This window comes from Symphalangus syndactylus, chromosome 6 (genome assembly GCF_028878055.3).
Source record: "Symphalangus syndactylus isolate Jambi chromosome 6, NHGRI_mSymSyn1-v2.1_pri, whole genome shotgun sequence".
Classification (NCBI taxonomy): Eukaryota; Metazoa; Chordata; class Mammalia; order Primates; family Hylobatidae; genus Symphalangus; species Symphalangus syndactylus.
This window is the reverse complement of record NC_072428.2, coordinates 86,554,397-86,578,668: the sequence shown is the minus strand read 5'-3', so window position 1 is coordinate 86,578,668 and position 24,272 is coordinate 86,554,397. Positions and strand designations below refer to the sequence as shown.

The window sequence follows — 24,272 nt, the reverse complement described above, 5'->3', positions numbered from 1 at the left end:
ATGAACCATATCAACCATGCAAAAGCCATGAATGGCTTCAAATAGAGTTATAAAAGGATCGAATTTGTGGTAGAAAGATGACTTTGGCTGCTGGGTAAAGATGGATGAGAAGAAGGCAAATGTAGGGGCAGATTCATAAAGATGTTATGCTTCTATGTTGATCTCTTTCTTTTTTGTTAAATTATTTCTCTTTTTATATACCATTTTTTATTGCTACATTATTGCAGCTCCTCTGAATCAAAGCCTGGCTTCTAAATGTCATCCTGACCAGGAGTCTCAACATTCATAATTAGAAGTCCAGTTGATTCTTGAACAATGCAGGTTTGAACTGCAAAGGCACATCTATATGTGAATTGTTTTCAACCAAATGGAGATGGAAAATAAAGTATTTATAAGATATGAAACCCACATACACAGAGAGGGGAGACTTTTCTTGTATTTGAATTCACAGGGCTGACCGCAAGAGTTGAGTATTCATGAATTTTGGTACACATGGGAGCCCTGGACCTAATCCCATGTGTATACCAACTGTACTTCTGAAAGAATAAATACTTGTATTAAACTACACTGTTGTTGCATTTCATGTACTATAAAGTAAAATGAAGATTTGGGATTTTTTTTCCAATAAACACTGCAAACATAGTCCCTAAAAATATAATTTAATTTTTATTTATCTGTGTAATAATGGGGTTATTAACATTTCTACACTTTATACAGTGCCTGGTTCAGTGCCTGGCATACCGTTTTTGAATAAAAAGATGGGTGGATACCTTTGTTTCTTTTGAATAGTAAGCAACAGATTTCTAGTTACCATAACTGTCTCTCTTCTTCCTCTGACTAAAGACTGAAAATGTATCTCCCCTAATTCACATGTTGAAGTCCTAACCCCCAATGTGGTGGTGTTTGGAGATGGAGTTTGGGGAGGGTAATTATGGTTAGATGAGGTCATGAGAATGGGGACCTCATGATGGGATTAGTAGCTTTATAAGAAGAGGAAGGAGGGAGGGAGAGAGAGAGAGGGAGAGACAGAGAGAGATACATTTTCAGTCTTTAGTCAGAGGAAGAAGAGAGACAGTTATGGTAACTAGAAATCTGTTGCTTACTATTCAAAGGATTCAATTAGTTCATCAAACACTATACTAAAAGTAGGCCTATATTATAAATGAATGCAAGGTTGAAATATGATAAACAACTACCATTAATGTCATTATCACATCATAAAGCTGCCAGAGACACACTCCATGAGCTGCTGCCAATTTTTTCTTTTAAAACATTGTAACTAATTACTTACCAATACAATAAAATTTGCCTCAAAAACAAAATGCACCCCCAAAAGTTTATTTAACACCACACTTCATTTAAATGGCCTTCCCAAGGTCTTATAAAAATAACAGAGAAAATAGCAATTCGGATACATTAAGCTAGAACTTGAGGCTTGCAAAAATCGTAAACATTCAATGAGTTACCATTCTAAAAGCTTTCATTTTTCATATCTCTTATCTGGATGATGAAGCTTTGAAAGGAATTTCTGGCTGCTGGTCCTAGCAACACGGGGTTGCATAAATAAACCCAACTGCTGCAAGGTAATGAGGTTAACAGACTTTTTCCTCTGTAGGAAAGTTGGCTTATAAATATCCCAGGAAAGAAAACTGAATTCTTTTCTAACTTCTAAAAAAAAAAGAAGACAAAAAAACAGTGGTAGTCTGGCATTGTATGTTTACATTTAGGCTTAATATAAAAAACTTGAGTTCAGTTGGCAAAAACTTAGAAAATGCTCCCCAGACGACACTTGAGAGTTTAGCAAATATTTATTTCTTTTTCATCAAAGTAGAGCCAAATAGAGATTGTACATAATGGTACAGACAAATTACGTAGTGCATAGTGGCAGATCCACATTATAGTCAAAGAGACACACTGTTAATGGTCCCTGCAGCTTGCCACCAGATGATAATAAGTCTCATGGCTTAGAATCAGTGAAAAGAAAGAATATGGCACACACTGTTATGAACCTAGACAAGCAGATAAAAGGATACCATACAGAGAAGAGCACTCCCATATAGTGCTGTAGCTTATAAGTAAGCCATTTAAACACAAGCAGAACACAATCAATTTATAATGAAAGCCAAAATATAAAGCTATCCTTCCAAGAAAAAAAAAATACCAGCTTAAATAACACTGCTACAATCAGCTGAGTGTTTGTGGAAAATCTATTATTTATATCTGATTCAAATGCAACAGTTGTTGGCCTGAAAAATGAGTCCTTTTTCAAAATGGAACTCAGTGTGATGTTCTGCTGTAAGAAAAAGAGTATGGACTTCTTATTATAAATGTCGCATTTTCTCCTGGAATCCAAATATCTATACAATACTAAGTACTTTTCTTAATATATTTATTAGGCTTCAGGTGTCACAGGTAAATTCATTTTTAAGGACAACAGCTGCTGTGTTTGTTTCATGCTTAACACCAACACTCAAAATGATTTATTGTATTTTACAAATTTTACAAATGTTCATAATTACTACGAAGATTTACAAAACCCTAAAACCTATAGCAAATATTGAACACTCATTACAAACATTCTAAGTATTTAACTAGTTTTAGATAGAAAAAATCTCTAAAATATATATGGAATTGCCACTTACTAAACAGGCAAAGACTTTCTGTTCCCTTTTTTCTAGAGCTCTTATTAGTGTTTATCCTTATTTTTAATCCCTGTTTCTCCAAGTTGATAACTTTGCACCGAAATATTCAGTAATTCACACAAAAGAAAAAACATAGCAATATAGAATTATAGATGTGGAATCACGAAGCAAAATCCTTCTTGTTAACAAATCTGGATCTCTTGCCCAATGGGTGACGTTGTGCTGAAGGAGGAGGTGAATGGGCATTGTTTTATGTCAAAACTCAGTCTATTCACAGGTCCTCTCCTGTAACAAAGATAGAAGAGGTTTAAAGAAGCAGGAGACTGGCCCTAGATGGAGGTGCCCCTTAGAAATTAGGATGAGTGGTTATGATTTTTGCTCAATGTTGCTAGAGAGCATGGTTTCTCTCCTTCTGCAAGAAAGAGAAAAATGGGGAAAATTTGGTGAGATGAAGGGCGAACTCTTAATTCCTCCAAGTCTTGTAGGTGTCTAAGTATGTGCCCTCCCTGAGTTCAGAGAAGATCCATCCATTTTTAATTTTTAAAGCCTGGGCATTTCTCAAAGGAGGTTCTGAATTTGAATTAATTCTAACCTCAGACAGAACAAAAAACTGGGTATATATTTTTGTGGTATGTTTTAGATTCTCAAGAAGGACAGGACAGCATAGATTGATTTATTTGTATTTTGATAGGGCAGTGAAGATTTATTTTATAGTATATGAGGTGTGTGTGTGTGTGTGTGTGTGTGTGTGTGTTGGGAGAGAGAGGGAGAAACTGAGAAAATGATGGGACATGAAACATATCCTTGGAAACTGCTTTCTCTCTCTCTTCGTCTTTCTCTCTCCCTCCCTCTTCTTTCCCAGTTCTCTTCAGTACTGCCATAAACAGGCAGGAAGCAAGATTATATACATATATATATGTACATACGTGTTTGTATAATTATATGTAAAATGTAGTGGTCTCTCCAAATTGTGGACCTGGGCCCTCAAAGTTTTCTTATCAGTTTTCTTTCAAATTAGCATTGAATAAACTTTCTTTGGGTTTGATTTATTTTCCTATAACAAATTTTAGCATTTTATGTAAAATGTTTCTTTTCTGGTTAATAGTCACTTTATTTCATCAAACCCTCTTCAGTATATGGACTTCTTATGACTTGCGTCATAGACAAGCTATTTTCCTCTGCCTATTGCTTCAGTTACCAAATATTTAGTTTACAAGTTACACCACTGTTATCATCATTATTAACTACTTGTCTGTGTTATTGCCATTAAAATGATAACTATTTATGTCTTATCTGCCTTTTTAAATTTAAAATTCAGATACAGAAGAAAATTCTGCTTTCTTTCTTGTGTGTTAATGGAAGGCAATTTTCAATAAAGTGTACTTAATTGACTTATTTGTTCAGACATAAACTTTGTAAGGCCCCTGTGATCTGTGTTTGTGGTTCTGTTTCTCCAAATTGAGCAGGCTTTTACTGAATATAGTTTTTAAAAATACATTTCACTACAGTCTTTTCAGTTATTATTTAATGGCAGTAACGACCTCCAGTGGATTCTTCGGTAAATAGCAAGTGGAATTTTCAGAGGATGTCAATTTCAGTATATTTGCATTTCTTAGATCTTTATAGTCACCATAAGCATGGTGACTTATCTGAATAAACTTAAATTTTTCTTAAAATATTTATGGATTTGTTAATTTTACAATGAAATTGCAAGTGATTATGAGTTATCAGCACTTTAACTTAAATGTATAACCTATAAGCTAACTTTGAAAACTGAAATAAACACTAAGATTAATATGTAAATAAATGTTCATAATGGTTCTCCTGTGTAATCCACTTGCTTTCAATTTTTATTTAGGTGAAAACATCTTACAAAATTTCATATTTTAGAAAGGTAATTGGTAAATATTTAATAGAAGAAGGAAAGACTTCGACAAATAAACATTCTTAAAAATACAATTGTTTTTTATAATATTTAAGAGAGAGGTAAAAATGCTCTGAATATCTCAGCAGGTAAGTGAACTCATGAAACAATTTCCTGTCTCTTAATATAAAAGAGAAGAAAATTTGATATTTGAGAGCAAATCACTTTAATACTTTTTTCACAAATAAAACATGTTTTTTTTTTTTTTTTTTTTTTTTTTTTTTTTTTTTTTTTGAGACGGAGTCTTGCCCTGTCGCCCAGGCTGGAGTGCAGTGGCGCGATCTCGGCTCACTGCAAGCTCCGCCCGCTGGGTTCACGCCATTCTCCTGCCTCAGCCTCCCGAGTAGCTGGGAATACAGGCGCCCGCCACTACGCCCGGCTAATTTTTTGTATATTTAGTAGAGACAGGGTTTCACCGTGTTAGCCAGGATGGTCTCGATCTCCTGACCTCGTGATCCACCCACCTCGGCCTCCCAAAGTGCTGGGATTACAGGCGTCAGCCACCGCGCCCGGCCAAAACATGGTTGTTATAGTATATTTTAGATTTCAGCGAAGATTATTTAGAAACTTAAAATTTGGAGCTTTAATAGATCTTCAGTGCTGCAAAATCTTCATTTTTGACTTGTGAGATAATAAATTATCTATAAGCAATACTTTCATATTAAAGTATGATATAAGGATTAACATGTTTTTTATTTCAGTTATTTTTTCTGCAAATGAACTTGATGTATCCATGTATCTACTGAAAATCTGCTTTCAAATCTTTCCTAAACAGATATCCATCTGTAGAGAAAAAAGAAATGTGTGAGAATATAATTTTTTTTACCACAAGAGGGCAGCAAAAATCTTTTACAGTAGTTAGAATTCTAACTATAAGGTCATCTGATTTGACACTCTTTCTGAGATTTGATATCTTTCTGAGAAGTTACCTTAGTTCTTCTTTCCACAGTGAGTGAAAATTAAAGACTGTGTTATAAAGCAAAAATAGTGTGAATGTACTTTAATGAATATTTTATGAAGGGCGCAAGCCTCAGAAAGACCACATTTTTCCTTTCATTGGTTACAGCACTCACAACACACCTGCTACTTAATACTCATGGCTTAAACAACACTAATAAAATAATCCTTAAAGAGTACAGAAAGTTCACATGAGAATGCCAAAGTATCTTGTATTCTGCATATCTTACATTGTGATGGAAAAGAAAAATTCAGAAATATTAAAACATATTTAGTTTTATATTTATCACGATTATAAAAGTCTCTAATTTTTCTTCAATATTCTAATAATCTTGAGTCTTCCAAAAGTAAAATAATAATTTTCACAGAAAAGCAGCCAAGTACTGAAAATGACAGCTATAGTTGTTTTTTGATAAACATAATGAGAAACCATTAAGCAATTCATTTATTTAAAAAATTAGTTAATTTTATGTGAAGTTTATCCAGTCAAATGAGTATGTAGAATAATTTATTATAACACCTTCATAGTCATTCCTGTATTACAGAAATCTCTTTTAAGTAATGCAAAGAAGTTGGATGATTTATTTATTTTTTTACTTTTTTACGTTCCAAATATAAATTCTTCAAAAGACAGTAGATAGTCTCACCCCATCAGGAGTCCAGCGTGTGCCTGGGCAGGCGGTAATGCTCAGGTTTGGAACGGAGCTTCTTTTCCTGAGGGTTGGCATACTTCCACTTGGAGGGTGACATTTTAAGCTTTTTCCTCTTCCTATCTGTGCACCATACTTTCTCGCAGTATTCTTCCACTCTCTGGAAGTTGCTATAACCGATCAGCTGCAAAAATTCCTTGTACCATGGTTTTGCTCCCTGCGAGATGCTACTCTGAGCAGGACAAGGCATCCTGTGATGCCTGTCCTCCTCATCGTCCTTGTTAAACATATCTTCGACTTTCTCCTCTTCCACTACCTCCAAGGTGATTTTACGGACAGTATGGACAAAGCTATGCTCTACTGTCTGGCAAAAATAGGTCCCAGCATCTGATTTGCGTAACCTTAGGAAGAGTAAACCAAGGTCCATCTTAACCACTCTGTCATCTGTCTTCACCTGCAAGAACAAAAAAGTAAATGGCACTGAAGTACACAGGAGAGAAAGTAACAATCCATCACCCTTTCCACTACCTATCTTGAATATTTTCATGTTCACTATCACATAATGAAACCCTGAAAATCATACATGCACAAAGATGCTAAATAATTACATCTATGTGTGTGTGTGTGTGTGTATGTGTGTGTGTGTGTGTGTGTGTATTCTGAAGATATTTACATTGGTGGGCACTTCATATCAATGACCTTGAGATCATTTTATGTCAATATTGTAAAGTAAGAGGGCTTTCTCCCTAATGATTCAATTAATCATTAGCAAAAATACATTTCAGTATAGCAGTCACAGTAAGAGTGAAAGGAAAATTTCTAAAATTTATTTTTTAACTTTTGTTTTTCAATGGACAGAACAAATACCACTTCCCACATTCTTTCAGGAATGATTATGCCCTCCAGATTGTAGTGACCAGTGTTTCTACAAGGACCTCTCTTTAGAGAACTGGGGTCCTTTCACTTTGTCTTCTTACAAAAAAATTCATCAGTTAATCAATTCAGTGAACATCCCTTACCTTTTCATAGGCTGTCCTTTACCAGAGATTAAAAAATAAACAAGTAAAATCCAGTTCCTGCTCTAAAGGATCGGACGGTCTAGCAAATATTAAGTTTTAATATACCTTCAGTGCTCAAATATCTTTTGTCATGTTTTTGGTATAATAAATTACATTATTTCTATAAATAAATAATTATAATTCAGAGTAAGAAGGGCGAGATAACTCATGTTTTATCACAAATAGCTGGACTAGTAAGTAAATGATTTCACATTAGGCAGAGTTAGAGTCAAATATTGGCACCACTATTTATTGTGTGATTTAGGGCATTCATGTATATTTCTTGCCTTAGTTTTCTTTGTAAAGTGGAGATAACTTAATAACCTGAAAAACTGTTGTGAAGATTAAAGAAAATAGGTGAGGATTTTTTGCACAGTGCTATCAATAGCTACCTCTACCTTTCTGCCATACATTCATCTAACCAAAAACAATCATGTTTTCCTGTGGCCCAGGATCTTACGATAATAGTATAAAGGTGGTTTATAGTATGCTGACAGCTTTCACCTTTGAGAATACAAAAATGAAAGCAATATTCATCTTTGTCAATATAAAAGAAATGTAGAGGCAATAATTACAATAGCCTTTGGCAATAAAGGCTATTAATGATAAGCATGTTTTTGTCCCTGTGATAGGTCCTGGCCAGGAATGCCAGACTTGGCTCTTTCCTGCCTTGGTGAGACCTGGCATAGACGAAGTTTCAATGTGATTACTCAGGTGTGGAAAGTGGTATTTACAAACCACGATTTGTGGAACAGAAGACAAAATGTAGTAATATAGTACAGTAAGAAATAGGGATGTTATTTTTAAGTTATGTGGCGCCCCAAAGGCATTTTTTCCAGCCAGTATAAGTAAGTTAATAACTCGGAAGCTTCAGAGTGTCCTAGTTGGGCTAACAAAAGAGTCTCCATAAGTCTTTTGTAGGTGCTTCCCTTGACTTGGTGGGACCGTGTCCTGGTAGGCAGAATACTGTAGTCATTAACTGGAGAGTGAAATCCTCCAGTGAGGAACCAAGAAGACCCTCAAAGCAAAACCATCTTCACCACATAGAAACAATCTGTTTTATTGATAGGTTTTTCTCAGAATATCCTTAGCAACTGTTACAGGCAACTAACTTTTAAAGCACTTTGTTTACCTCTGCTTAGTTACTCATGCCTCCAGGCCAGGCTTCTGAACAAACTTATTTTCCAGCACTAGCTTTCTCCATAACTTTACCATCTATTGCAACCTGTGACCACCCCGTGCCTCACATGATACTGACTCTGAAGTAAGCCTCCATTGTTTTAAAACTTATCGCTGCATTTGATATGGATGAAATCTGCCTCCTTAAACATCTTTTATTTTCTGTGTGGTATGCGCCATTATACTGTCCTTATTTTCTTTACTCTTTCTTGGTTTCTTCTGCAGATTTCTCATTGCCTTAAGGTGCAATCCTCCACCCTTCACTGATCTTACATTTTATTTCCATCCATTTGATAGTACTTTTATTTCTTTGTTTCAGCCAGCTTCCCTAAAATGGTACACCTTACACATAGATAATCCACTGTTTTGTGTTTTCTGTTAGTTAAAAACAAAAAAACAATGGATTTGGTGTTTTTAACTAAAAGAAACATAAATAATCCTTTAATACGTACAATTCAGTATCTTCCCACTCAAACTGCCCTCCATTTACTAACTTCCCTATTTCTGGCCATGACATCATTATTCTTCTAGTCTCCCTATCCTCAATTGTTGATCGTTTATACTTCTCTCTCATTATATGCTATCACAAATTCCTATTTACATTTCTTCAGTGGTGACCCTTAAAACACCCCTCCCTCATCACCATTTTTGCTGCAATGTTAAATTCTCATACCTTATAACTGTTTCTTTGACCTTATCTCATGGCAAACTCTCCAAATCTTCCCGTTTTTTCTGTTTCTTCTTTCATACCCAGCTTGATTCTGTTTCAGGACCTCTGTGTGTATCTCTGCCTTGAGACACTTCTTCAAGGCTGGTTAATTCTCATCCTGCATAACTGAATTAAATATCATCTTCCCAAACTGGCCTTTCTCACACCCCTGTAAAAGTGTCCTCCCTCCTTTATTACCTTCATTTCGCCTGTTAACCTTCATACACTTGAGCATGCAAAATTATACGCAAGTATCTAACAATAATCCTTCAATTAAATTTCTGTGTCATCTTTCCCCACTTATTTCAACAAATGGATACTAATTGACTCTTCTTTAAAGCTCACTTTCTTTTGTCCACATCCTGATTTAGAACTTATTCACATCTCTGTTTCTTGCCTGAGCAGTAAGAATTGCTCCATTAACCAGATCCTGCCTTTGTAAATCTAGATCCCCGAATTGCTTAATTTATATTGATTAATGTAATCAATACAATATTAATGTAGTGTTTCTCAAACTAGGGTTGGTGGAAGAGGTGCATTTCTGGAGATCTGGAGATCGACTCTTTTTTTAATAAGGATTTTTTAAATTATTGTGTTGATTGACACAAAAATCAATATAAATGAATAAACTATATTTGGAATCATGTGAAAGATCAATCTCAGTGTTAGTGTTTATGTTTATCATAGATTCTGAACCACTTTCAAAGCCGTGTTTCCAAATGAAAAAAAGAACAAAGATGGGTATAATATGTTAATGGTAAGTTACAGCCAAATGAAAATGAAACAACATCCCCATGTAGTAATACACATAAAAAGTTTCAAGGTCACTTGAATAAAGTGTTGGGAGGATGGAGTCATCACATGGTATAGCTAGAGGCAGAAAGTGTTATACATACACATATGTGGCAATCTGTGTCTCATCTTACAGTCATAGAGATACATATTTCAGTAAAAACAAAACACAGTAAATAAACATTTTAATGATGCATCAATTTGTTTATAATTTATCTTTAAATTAATTTTGGTTCAATATTTTAATAAAAGCTACAAGCATAAGGAATGTATGTGTTGTCTTATTCTTGTGAATATTTAATGAACATTTTAATATAAACGGTGCTAGCAGCCCAGGATGATGTTTCACTTTTAAGGGCAGGTGGTGGGGCAACCTGTACATTACTAGAATCAACCCCTCCTTTTCATAATTCTTTATGCTGCCATTTCCCTGTATCGCCACCCTGCTTTCCACTCACAGCTCTTATTCTGAACATACTCTTTTTCCCTTAAATAAACTCCTTTCTACTGTCTACCAATCCATTTGTTTTTTCATTTCCTTCCAGGCTTAACTAAACTTTCCCTTCCTTTATAAATACTTCCTTTATAGCCCCAAAGGTATTTTGCTTCTTTTTGTAACACAATACCATTTACATTTGTAGCACAAAAGCTGTTATTTATATTTCTTTTCAAATTATTTTTCCATGCAAGTTTCATCTCTTCAAACATACAAGTTTTTAAAGGGCAAAGACCTATTTCTTTATTCTTCTGAATTATCCTATAATGAGTAAAGAATTCAGAAGAGAGTGTAAAATAAGAACATACTAATTCATTTAGAGAGCGCAAACATGTACAGCAATGGGGTATACCCATACAGATATATCCAAAATATATTAACAACTTCCAGGTAAATCCAATAATAATTTGAATAAGAAGGAGCAAACATGGGTTCAGGAGCACTTAGTAACTGATGAAAGAGGGCTACATCACAGATATGTCTTAGGACATTGCCTTTACCTGAAAAAAAAATTGCATACAAACGTCCTTATTGAATATGATCCTTTGTTGTCTCTATTATGTCTCCTGTGAGAGTGAGTAATACATGAGAAAATATGAAATTGATCTAGCCTAGTTTCCGGCATATAGCAAGCAGTTTATGAAAGTAATTTAAAAGTAAGCAAAAAGCAAAACTAAAAATAAATACAAATTCTTGATCACTAGAATTAGGGTTGTTTGTTTGTTGCTTGTTTTTTCAAGTTTGGTATTTTAAAAAAGCAGGGTTTTAAAAAAAAATCAGAAACCCAAGTTTGAGAAACACTGTATTATGTACATATAAAGTCCAGATTGGTCAAGATTCAAGATATGGAATCATGACAATTACCATAGAAATTGTCCTACATTGTTTATTTCCATGTTAGAGATAGTGCCTCTCAGAATTTTGATCTACACTCTTGGTTATGACAAATACACGTTACAAAGACAGGAATATAAGCTGTTTTCATGCTCGGTCTGGAGGGCCATACATTATGTAGGTTAAATCACCTAGAAAGTTAAAGGTATCTTACATGGACTATAAATACCCAAAAATATAAAATGACTTAGAAATTTGTATCTGAAGTTCTTCCACAATTTAGTCTTTCCATGTCAGTTTACTTGGGTACCTCCAACATCAAATGTTGATTACAGAATTGTTTTCATCCATCTGTGTTTTTTTCTACGTCTGCAGACCAGATTTCCTCCATCAAGAAGATAGTGCATAATACATCATTTCTATCAAATATTCTTATAGGCAATCTATATAAATACAAAATTTTTGCTGAAAATGGTTTTATTATTCTTAGCTATAAAGATTGATTCAGTATGTTTTATAATTTCTAGTAAAAAAAAAAGTAATTGAACAAAGAACTCTGCACATCTGGTAGCTGGTCAGGAAGAAGCAGGTATTTCCATGTCTACCAACCATATGGTTCCATACTTTCACAGGAAAAGGACAGACATAGGCCTTGAATTGGTTTAGTTGAGAATACATTTAATAATAAAATCGGTTTTAGTTAAGCAATAGAGGAAACAATTTATAGATTTGTTTATTTATCTGGCCTGCCTGTGACCAATTTTATACATACACACATATATATGTATATATATTTATTTATTTTACTTACAGAAATACCTAATATGACAGAGCATAAAAATACAGATTTATTTTATTAAAAACACTTTCCAATATAAACCTGATATATGATACTGATGTTACCTAGTAGACAGGATGAATTGTTTAAAAGCTCATTCGGGGAAACCTATCACACTACGTGGAGAAGAACAAATGTGGAAAAACAACCCTTATTTTAATACAAGATTATGCTGGAAAGAAAGTCATTATAAATAACTCAAAACCATAACATGTAAAACATGTTATATTCAAAAACATACACGATATCAAAGGAGAAATTTAGGGCATTTATATTCAAGAACGAATTAATGTCTTGAAGAGGTAAAAGAGTTTTTCAAGTCAACAAAAAGAGAAATAAAAGAGAAAAAATGGAAAAAGCATATAAATGGGCACTTCAGAGAAGGAGAAATCCAAATGTTTTAGTAAGAATGCATGTTAACATTCAACCTTACTAGTAAAGTTAGAAATTCAAATTTAGGCCGGGTGCGGTGTTTCACGCCTGTAATCCCAGCACTTTGGGAGGCTGAGGCGGGCAGATCACCTGAGGTTGGGAGTTTGAGACCAGCATGACAAACATGGAGAAACCCCGTCTCTACTAAAAATACAAAATTAGCCAGGCATGGTGGCACTTGGGTGTAAACCCAGCTACTTGGGAGGCTGAGGCAAGAGATTCGCTTGAACCCAGGAGGCAGATGTTGTGATGAGCCGAGATTGCGCCATTGCACTCCAGCCTGGGTTACAAGAGCAAAACTGTGTCTCAGAAAGAAGAAAGAAAGAAAGAAAGAAAGAAAGAAAGAAAGAAAGAAAGAAAGAAAGAAAGAAAGAAAGAAAGAAAGAAAGAAAGAAATTCAAATTTAAACACATTACCCTATAGCCAGAAGAAAGACAAAACTTAGAAAACAAGATAATACGAAATATTGGTGAGCACGTGGGGAAACATGAACCCACATGAACTGCTTTGGTAGTCCAGATGGTGCAGATACCCTGAAAGCAAGCTGACAATAATTACAGAAATGAAGGATGTTGACAAATAATAATGCATAAACTTCCACTCAGATCTATAAGGGGTTATTTGCAGAGATGATTGTCAAAGCTGTGATAGCAGGAGTTAATTACACTCTGGATGTCCACACTTAGGGGAATTAAGAATGAATTAAGAGCAATGTATGCATGCTATGGTATGTTAAGTAACAGTCAGGCAATGAAATAGAGACACAAACAGCAACAGGGATAAACTGTAAAAACATAGTGCTGAGTTCACAAAGTAAGAAGGAGAATATAATCTATAACATAATACATTTACTTTTACAGTTCATGCACACTCAATACATTATACACCTGTTCAATTTGCAAACATAGTATTGGATTATTCCAATCATTCAGTAGATGCATATGGGGAAACAAGGATGAAAGTAGAAAAAGGAGGTCCAGGAAAAACAAGGTCGAACAAGAGAAATTTGTATAAACCAATCATCACAATGTACCATAAACTAAGTCGTATGATTAACTAAATTAGGCATCTGAAGTGAAAAAAAACAAGAGCCAAAAACAAGCAAGCAAAAAATAAAAACCGAAACCAAAAACAAAAACTTCTGCTATTTGTAATGATTAATGTGGTTTGACAACCAATAAACTAAGTTTGTAAAGAGAGGTTTGTGATTAATGGTTTATTCAAATTTTCCATAGATAAGAATCTCAGACTGAAGAGAAATTAAGTTTAGAAAGAATGAAGGTAAAGACAATGTTTGAAAACAAGATTGTACAATATAAGGAACTGTACAACAACTATAACTGAAGTAGAAATTCAATACTAAATTTCCTAGTAACCAAAGGAAAGAAGAAAGTATGATAAATCCTAAGATTTAAAATGTCTCTAAAATATATTTTTAAAATTACTCCTTATGATAAGTACATCTTTCCTGGCACTGAGACTTGAGAAAAATCTCTCTGCATGTCCTTATAAAAAGAGAGGGAGGTTTCCAACAACAGCACCATAATAAATACATTTCCTTTAGGCAACATCTCAGTGGAGGGTGAAGAGATGATGCCTGAGAATAGTTCAATATTATAGCTATTCGGTGGAGTTAAAACAATGTAGTCCAGATATACAGTTCTATGCTGGGATATCTTCATGCACATGCATATTTTTATGATCTGGAAGACCATATAAATTATAATTTATGCTAGAACAAAAGGAACTTGCAAGTGAAGGGAATTGGTATTTTGGAGTATGTACTGTACATGTGTGCATTGGGCTTTCTGCATTACCATGTTATCCGGTTTAATCAGATGCACAAAGCTAGAATGGTGTCAGTGGCATGAGACTTAGATCCATAACAGATACCATAGCTCTAAGAGAAAATGTTTTAATTTTGAAATGTATTCAATATTCTCCTGGAAAATTAACAGAACAGAGTTCAGTTAAAAACTCTAGATTCATTCCTCTTCTTATGATCACAAGTTGTTTTATATTCTCCATATATACAATAGGAACCCTGTCTCTGCCATTGTAAAAGGAAGAAACATGAAATTAATGGGCTAGCCTCCTAATTATTGTGCAACTAAAAAATGAGATAAGTGATATTATACAAATATGTTTGTCAAGGCTAGAAAAGTAAATTCTGAATATTTATCTGTTGTAAAAAGTTGTTAGTTTAGAAAGATGAGCACATTTTTAAAATAGACTGAAAAAGAATGCCAAAACTACTAAACAGATGGTTCAAATGAGGCAAGAGTTCATGCACTTTACATTATAAAAACAAGAAAAACAAAGAAGTAATATTAATACGGAACAAAAACTGATGCTTTCAGTGTTGTGCATAAAGATAAAAATGTAAACTTATGGCTGGCTTTGACCCCTTGGAATTACTACCATAGGGTAGCATTGGTAAAGGTAAGGAAAATATGAGTCATCTAACAAACAAAATGGTAAAATAAAAAGGAGATTTTACTTCATAATTCTCCTAGCTTCGATGACATAACCCAATATTAAAAGTTGTAATTTGTGCACTCCATTTTTTATTGTTTCATTTTTGTAGAAGAAGCTGTCTCCATGACGCATTGAATTATCAATAAAATTATGTTTTATTTTAGACTATAGAAACTTAGCACAGAGGCAATGCACTCTAAGTTATGTGGAATGAACTGCTCATTGATAAGCTAACCATGGCTATTAGATTACTCAACAGCGTTTAATTGACTGGTGAATTTATTCTACCTTGTAGGTGGTCTGAAGGCAGAGTTGAAAAATGCCAATTTTGGTATTGAGTAAAACAAAAAATTTATAGCAAAGTGCAATTAAAGTTTAAGAGTTTTTCTGTCAATACACATTCTTTTTTGCATTTACTACAATGAACATGCATATTTGTGCATTATGTAAGCAGTCTAATAGTTAATTGCATACAATTAACTATTTTAAAGTGATACACTTTATTTTTCAGACACAGAAACACATATTTCCTCTTAAATAGAGAATCCACAATAAAATGATCAATACTGATCATGGAAAAAATAATTCTTTCATGCTTACCAAAGAGATCTACAAATTATAATGCTGGTCTTACGGGCCAGCAGTTTTCTTGTCTTTTGCCTTACACCACCCCGAAATAGGCATAGATGATATTTTATGTGTCTTGAGATTGCCCCCAAATTCCCCTACAGGAGATCTGTGTAAATTAATTTAACTCACTCCTAGAACTCAATCTCATTTATTGTGTCTTTGGGATATATTTCGATTTTGTCAGCAAATGACTAAACTCCAAAAGAATATATTCCAAGAAATTATTCACGTTGCTTGATTTTACTGAAAATCCACTGCAACGAAATTTTAGTTTTAGTTTTAGAACAAAATGAGAGCCAACTTTTGCACAAAAAGACTTTTTCCCAAAAAAATACAGAGGCATTTTTCACAATAATATTCATTTTATAGGGCTTTACTTGTCTATGCATTTTCATTTCAGCCTTTAAATCAGGGATCAAAAACTTTTTCTGTAAAGAGCTATATAGTGAATAATTTTGGCTTTGCAAGTCCTGTAGTCTCTGTTGTCTACTCTACTCTGCAGTTGTAGCCTAAAAACAGCCACAGACATTAGGTAAACAAATAGGTGTGGCAGTTTTCAAATACAATTTTATTTACAATAGGCAGAGGGCCAGATTTGGCCCCCAAGTCTTTGGTGTTTCAATTTCTCCTTTAAATAATTGTCAGGTTCAGGGGAACCTACTTTTTAAAAAAATATGGATTAAAAATAACATATTCCAAAGTCAGAACATTTAAAATGTGTATGAAATTGAAGTGAGGAATTAGGTACTAATCTTCTGAGTAGCTTGAAGAAACTACAGTTTTCTTTACTATAACTGAAATTACACACAGTCACTAATAAACATTTAAATTTAAATAAATAATGCATATTTAAATTTTCCCTCATTTGCTCAGTTTTAAAATGTAGTGCTTATCCATTTTATAGAAAGAGAAATGCATACAGAAATACTTCAACTATATGACCTTAACTATATGTCTTAACAAGAATGACTTTCTTCACTTAGGGATGTTATTCAGTATTAAAATTTTTGCAATTATTATGGAGGTTTATAAATTCAAGTATGTGGAATTGCAGAAATTGAGTCTTCATAAACCAGGGTATAGTGGTGATTTAGCTATAATTTTAGCAGTTTTGTCTTCTGCTATTACAGAAAAAAATAATTTATACAGCCTTCATAGAAGGAAGATTTAGGCTTGTATTTCAGATTAAAACTATATGTGGAAATATATATAGCCACTGAATTTAAATAAAGATAGAAGACCTTTGGAACCGCTAAACTTAACTTCTGTTGATGAAATTACATTATCCACATAAATGAACCATTTTATTTTCTCTTAATTCAGAGAATGAAGAGTCTCCATTTTCCTTCTAAGAATTTACCCCTTAAATTTCATCTGTGATTATATTCTCTCCCACAGGTTCTTTATTTTGCTTCATCAACTAGTTGCACATTTCTTCTTTATAGCTACTTCCTTTCAACCTATAAACATGACCAAGTCACCTTTTTACTAAAAAGAAAACAAAACAAAATTTATTTCTACTCTTGTCTACCTTTGTGGATCTCTCTCTTTGTCATTCAAATATTTTGGTATAGTACACTAAACTAGCATTTCTGGTTCAACACAGCACTATTCATCACTTAACCTGTTATTAGACGAACATATACTTCGATTTGGCCTTAACATCCCACTTAACACATTATCCCTGGAAACTTGGTCCTCATTTTATGCATTGTTCAAAGAATATTGTTTAATATATCTTATCCAATTCCTTTTTCCTGGTTTTATTACACCACACCCTCCTAACTTCACTGTTTCTACTTATTTAAGCCATACCGCTCTAGAGGTACCAACTAGTTTGTATTTTGTGCCATTTACTTAACTTTAGTAAATTAGCACAACCTTTATGAAAAACAATATAGAGATTTCTCAAAGAACTAAAAATAGGATTACCATTCAATCTAGCAACCCCACTACTAGGAATGTACCCAAAGGGAAAGAACTCGTTATATCAAAATGATACCTCTATTCATGTGTTTATCACAGCATTATTCACGGCAGTAAAGATACGGAATCAACCTGAATGTCCGTCAGTGGATGACTGGATAAAGAAAACGTGGCATACATGTGCTATGGAATACTATTCAGCCATTAAAAACGAATGAAATAATGTCTTTCATAGCAACATGGATGGAACTGGAGGACATTATCATAAGTGAAATAACTCAAACAGAAAGTCAAATACTGCACTCTCACTTATAAATGGAAGCTAAACAGTGAGTACAATTGGACATATGGAGTGGAATACTAGATGCTGGAGGCTCCAAAAGGTGGGAGGGTGAGAGATAGATGAGGATTGAAAAATTACCTATTGGGTATAATGCTCACTATTTGGGTGATGGGTACACTAAAAGGCCAGACTCACCACTATGCAATGTAATAAATATGCACCTGTAACCCCCAAATTTGTAAAAGTAATTTAAAAGCTACTAGCTACCTCAGAGAAATTTTGTTAGTTTTAAATAAGTTACTACATATAAAGCACTTAGAAAAGCATGATACATAGTAAGCACTAAATGAATGCTAATTATAATTACAACTTATTGTCTATTTTTAATTTCTCTTTTTGAGTTTGTCTTCTAACTTTTCCTTAAATATGTGTTTTCCCCTTGCTTTCGGAGTTAGTTGACTTTGCTTTTTATTTCATCACTCTCTAAGGTAAGCTATACTAGAGGAGGCATCACTGCGTTGTGTCTAAGGGCCCCAAATTAAAACCAGACCGTCTGGGCTCAAATGCAAACTGACTTCACAAGCTGTGTAATCTCATGCAAGTAGCTCAGTCTCTCTGTGCTTCAATTTTTTAAATTTGTAAAGTAGAAACAATAAAAATATCTCCTTCATGGGACTGTCGCAAGGATTAAAAATATTCGTCATGCTTGGTACACAGTAAGTCATATTTAAGTACTGATTGTTGCTATATTGTTCTTACTTTTATTAATTCCCCTGAATTTGACTACTACATTTTTTGCTGATGTCTCTCCAACATCTCTTGACATGCCAAATCTTTCCATTGGGTTTTAGCAGGACAGCTCCACCTGAATGATTTATAAGAGCTTCCAATTCAACACACCAAAAAGTTAACTCGACAACTTTCTCCCAAACGTGCTTCTTCCCCTGTATTATTGGAATCATGTTACTGTGCCATTAGCCACACAGGCACTCAGACAATAAACATGTGAATATTTTGTGACTGCTTCTCTTTTATCTCAAATATGAAATCCACTTAACATTATCTCATAAAAATTGAAATCTGTCTTCTCCCTTTCTACTGTTTAGTTCATGTGGTACAAAATTTTTTCGATGACTATTGAAATATCATCCTAAATGTTCGTTGACATTCTATTTATCTCCTAATTCTGTGTGCCAATTTCTAGAATAATTTGTGTACACAGTCAAGCTAAGTTGTTCTCGTTGGCTTAGAGACAAACTGAAATGGATTCCTTGATCTGTCTACTCATTTTTGCACCCTCATTTCCATCCATGATTTACATGTACCATACTGTTTTTCATCTTCATAACATAAGCTAACATTATTCTCTCTACTAATTACCCTCTACTTATCCTTTAAGATGTGGCTCAAATATCATCTCTGCCATGAATCTTTTCCCAATTGGTTATTATGCCACCTCCCTACCCAATCTCTTAGTTGAGACAATTTTCTTTTTCCTTGGTTTCAACAGAATCTTTGAGGAACACATATAATTATCTGTTTGCACTCTTGTCTTTATTACAAGACTGTAAACTTCACAAGAGCTAAGATGTGATTTATTCATGGCCTATTAAAGTAGGCTCCGAGTAGATATTTATTGAGTTCAAAACACCAATTGCAGACAGTTAAACAGAGAGAGGAGAACAGAAGGTCCAAAATAGTATTCCATCTGAGATGTTAAACAGACTTCACATTTCTTAATAGTGAAAAATATAGCAAAGCACATTGCTACAATGTGTATGAGGCAATCACTTGCAAATCATCTGGTCTTGAAGGCATGAACACATTAAGAGTTGTCTTTAAGCATGAAGATTTATACTTAATACTGTGTGTTCCTATCACCTCAGTGACTACCTACTTCCACCTTTATCCCCACCCCAACATACTATAATCTTAATACAATAATCAAATTGATATTTTTAAATACAAATGTTAATGATGTCACAGCTCTGCTGAAAATACACGATGGTTTCCTTTTTAATTCAGAACACCAAAACCCTATGAAATGGCTATAGGTCCCTGCATGAGCTTTTCCTTGACCTCACCTCTCTGATGCATAGCCTATTAGTCTCCCTACTGCTCACTAACCTCCAGCCACACTGCTCTTCACTCAGCTGTTCTTTGAGTATATCACATATGCTCCTATCTCAAGAATCTTAGCATCTACTGTTCCCATTGTCCAGAAAGCTTTTATCTCATACTGTTACATGACCTATGCCCTTACTTTTTTCAGATTTTTTTTCCAAATGTCACTTTTATGGTGACCTCCTTAGTGAGGCCTTCTATGGCCATCCTTTTAAAATTCCAACCTTTCCCTATAATTTAATCTCCTTTGCATTTCCCTATAATTTAATCTCCCTTGCATTTTTTTCTTTATCATTATCTGATCATTATCTGATACATTTAATATCATTCTGAGTCATTATTGTTATTATTTTCTTTCCACGTTCTTCAGAATATAAGTTCTATAAAGCACGACATAGTAAGTGCTTAATAAATAAATTCAAACAAATGAATAAAACATTTCTTTTAGTGAAAAAACACCCAGTAAAATGAGATGGAGTACTCTGTGTTTTATATCTACAGAGGCTCAAATGGTGGCTCACATTTTCTTTGATACAGAAGTATCTTTGTACAGAAGTCATCTTTTACCACCAATAGGCATATAGTAGAAGCTTGAAAAGGCAATTTGAGAATGGAAATACATATTGTGTATGTTGTGTAACAATGGTTCATGGCATCAGTGCTTAGAGTGGGGATGGTTCAAATTATGGGCAGGTTCTCTGACATCTGACAATGAGGATTAGTGCCTTTGTCATCAAGGCTGCAGCAGCGTGCTCCACTCAACTCTGAGAAAGAAAAATCTATATAAGGGTCAATCTGACATCAGGAGCATTTTTTAGAAATTAAATCCCAGAACTTCTGCTATAAGCAGTTTTCCATTTGTTTTATGTCCCAAAGCATCTGAAGCTGTATTTAGAATTTTGATTTCAGAAGATTTTGTGTTTTAGTAGAAATTACATAGACACCTGGATTTGAACCTACTTTACTAGCTGCAAGTGACCAGGGGAGTTATTAAATATCCTGTGCCTCAGTTACCTCATCTATAAACCAATTCTTTATAATAAAATGGTATATTCCATAAAATGCACATAGAACAGTCCTCGGTACTGCAGCAATGAATGTGAAACAGCACAGCTTTCGAGTTAGGAATACCTGAGTTCAAACGTCAGGTCTGTCCCTAACTTTGTGTATGAGCTATAACTCTCTGAGTTTTAGTTTCTGCATGTGTAAGATGAAGAAAGTTATGTCTAACATGCAGTTATGAGATCTAGGAATAATCTGGTACCTACTCAGTTCCTGTTTGCAATAGGTACATATAGGTACCTATAAATAATAGCCTCAGTTATCAATTCTGTTTATTAAGTCTCTTTTCCCTCAGGATATCATAATAATTGATGCTATATATAGTATCTTATATATTTAATTTACATTTATAATTCATAGTAACTTATTATTACTTAATTATAATTAATAAGGTCTGCAAGTCAAGGGAAAATGCTCCCTACAAAATATCTAGAAAAGTTGGCTTCCAATAAATACTTACAGAATTAATAAAATATATAGAGATTGTGCTCCATTTGCTTTGTTTAAGAAAGCAGGAGTCCATAAAATGCATATTTGAGAGAACCACTATAATCCAGAGTTTAGAAAGTAGATAATTCAGTTTCTAAGTGCTTTCTAACAATTCAGGTATGCTTCTAAAGATTAATTCAGTTTCTTAATTTGGGCAAAAACTTTATCCACATGAATATGTTGCTTCTGGATAACTCCAAAGGGCTGAGTTTGAATCTGAACAGGCAGACATTACAGAATCAAAAATTTCAGTTAAATAAAAGGAAGATGTATATACTCTGTGGTCTGATAAATTAATGACTTCTCTTTGTTTGTAGCATCAGAGATGAAACTTGAGGAGCATCGTCAGGGGTACTCTATAAAGCATTTACTCAGGAGGTAAGAATTAACTAGGTGAAAATAAATATCCTTTAAAATGGTCTAGATTTGATAAGAAAGTGATTTCTTATCAAAATAAAGATTTGATAAGAAAGTAACTATGTTTCACAAAAAACAGACATATAAATGGCAATAGTGCAAAAATTGTTATTAAATAAAATTAAGAACTCATATGCAAAGTTATCCTGCTTTGTGTATACATCATGTATATTCAGCCTTTAATAAAGTCAGAATTTTGTGTTTTGTCCTGTTTTATATTGTGAATAAATCAATCCATATATAGCTAGGCCCATAAAAGCCAAGTATTAATATTAGCTGATTATGACATAACTTTTGATGCAAAGAGTAAATACAAAGTCCAAATATCAGCAAATATATTAGTTGGGGGAAATTGGAATGTAGTTGAAAATAGGTACTAAAAATTATAGGAATGGAGAAGTAGATTATATCAACAATATGAGAAAGAACCTTATAATTGAACATTCGTGGATGCAGCATGTCAAATGATTTGGTAAAGATTTCCAAATGAGGCAGATTATGGTGAGTTCCAAATTAGAAACAGAACATACTGAGTGGGGAAAACCACTGATAAAAGAATTACTTCACTGTCTTCTGAAGCCATTCAGCTTGGAGGAACTATGGAATATTACCAGATCCTTTTCTGCCAAGGGAATTATGAGGAATTTAAAAAGCCATTTCACCTCAGATTTGTGAAGTGGAAAATACTTTAATACTAAATCAACAATTTAACTCAGTGCAATATGCTATACATTTTTGGACATGTGTTTATTCTTATGACATCATGAAGAGAATTTTCCTTTCCTGATTGCATTTCTGTATTATTTCTAATAGCTTTGTTAAGTTGAGGTGACTTTCTTTCTAAAACCTATCCAAAGAACCAAAAGGATTTACAAATTTAATTATCTACCAGAACGTACTGTATGATTTTGATCTAAAAACATGTTAGGTTTTAAATTTCACGATAGGCTAGGGAAAAAGGAATAAAAAGTTCAAAGTGTTCCGCATTTGGAATCAGTAATTTTGTGTTCCAATGACAAATGTTTAGTCTCCAGTGCCAAAACGAGGTGAAGCCTTCCGTCGATTCACTCTCTATCCAAAATGTACCTATTACCTCTTCTCTGTAACAGAGGGAGGTCTCTAGAACTTATTTTCATTATTCAACTTGCAATCTTTTCTTTACCAAGGATCATTTTTTCAATATTCATCATTCAATATTCATCATTCAATATTCAATATTCTTTTTCCCTCTAAAATATCCATTTTTTTTCTACTTGCTGTCTTTGTAATTCCACTTTTGTGAAACTGAGTTCAAAGCCTACATCACCATGATCTGCCTTACCTAACTGCTTTATGCCCTGGACCTCTTATGCCCTGGACTCTTTCTACAGACAGCCCTTGACTCACATTCTTTTATCCAGTAACTGCCTCCTATTCTACACATGTGCTTTAAAGCTGCCTATCCTTCCATCTCTACAAGTATCCAAGTCATTCCTCTCCCATCATTTAGATGATGACAGAAATACAATCTCCACCGCTACAACTGCAAAAAAGGATGAAAGAGCGGGGGTTCTTTCCTTTGTTCCCAGTGGTCAAGAACCCTTGTGTCAATGTCTCATATATGACTGAAAAGCTTTCTTATACAATGAGCTTAATGTTGCAGCTGTGTTGTTATTTTAATTCTATTATTATTCATATGTCTAAGACATATGTGTTACTGATAATTAAGTTTTGCTATTTCTCTACAACATTGCCTTGGGAGTCACGATTTAAGACTATCATTTTGACAACATGACCGTAAAATCATGAGTTATAAGTACCTCTTTAAAAAATTCTTATTTCCAAGATCCAAATTAATGATTTCTATGTATGTGTATAGCATATATATATTTATATAGTATATGTATATAAAATCTATATGCATATATATTTAAATACTTGTGTGTATATAAATCACACATAATAAATAAAACTGACTTTTTAAATAAGACATGCATAGTACAACAGCTAGCTTCATTTTTCAGCATCCAAATAAATCGTCTATTTACTGATCACACGCTATATGCAAAACACTATGTTGTGAATGTGCAGGTATGAATTACCTCCTCTTTTCTTGTCTCACGTCCTTTCTGTACAAACCAGATAACTTTTGCTTGTAAAGATCGTGGGGTACATTCCAGCAAAGTACTGTTGTTCTCTATGCCATAAGCCAGATGCTCTTCAGTCTTATCCAAAGCATCCCCTACAACAGGAACATTAATGCCATCTTTGAGACTTAGATTTTATAGGTAAATAAATTTTTCAAACATTATTTAGATCTCTGAAGTAACATGATTAACTCATTACTTATTGCTTATTTCTGTAAAAGGTAAT

General features: G+C 33.8%; 1 protein-coding gene across 2 annotated transcripts in view; it reads right to left on the bottom strand.

Moving 5' to 3' along the window:
• Positions 1-1,789: 1,789 nt before the first annotated feature.
• Positions 1,790-24,272, bottom strand: part of SEMA3E (semaphorin 3E) — a 277,698-nt gene continuing 255,215 nt past the window's right edge. Inside the window, exons 16-18 of one of the 2 annotated variants that reach the window (XM_055283383.2) lie at positions 24,002-24,141; positions 6,171-6,627; positions 1,790-2,927 (exon numbers count right to left, since the gene is read on the bottom strand). In XM_055283383.2, coding sequence (XP_055139358.1) covers positions 6,175-6,627; positions 24,002-24,141 — 593 coding nt within the window. In that variant the 3' untranslated portion in view covers positions 1,790-2,927; positions 6,171-6,174. Of the gene's footprint in view, positions 6,628-24,001; positions 24,142-24,272 lie in introns of both variants that reach the window. The other variant, XM_055283382.2, reaches the window with a different exon arrangement.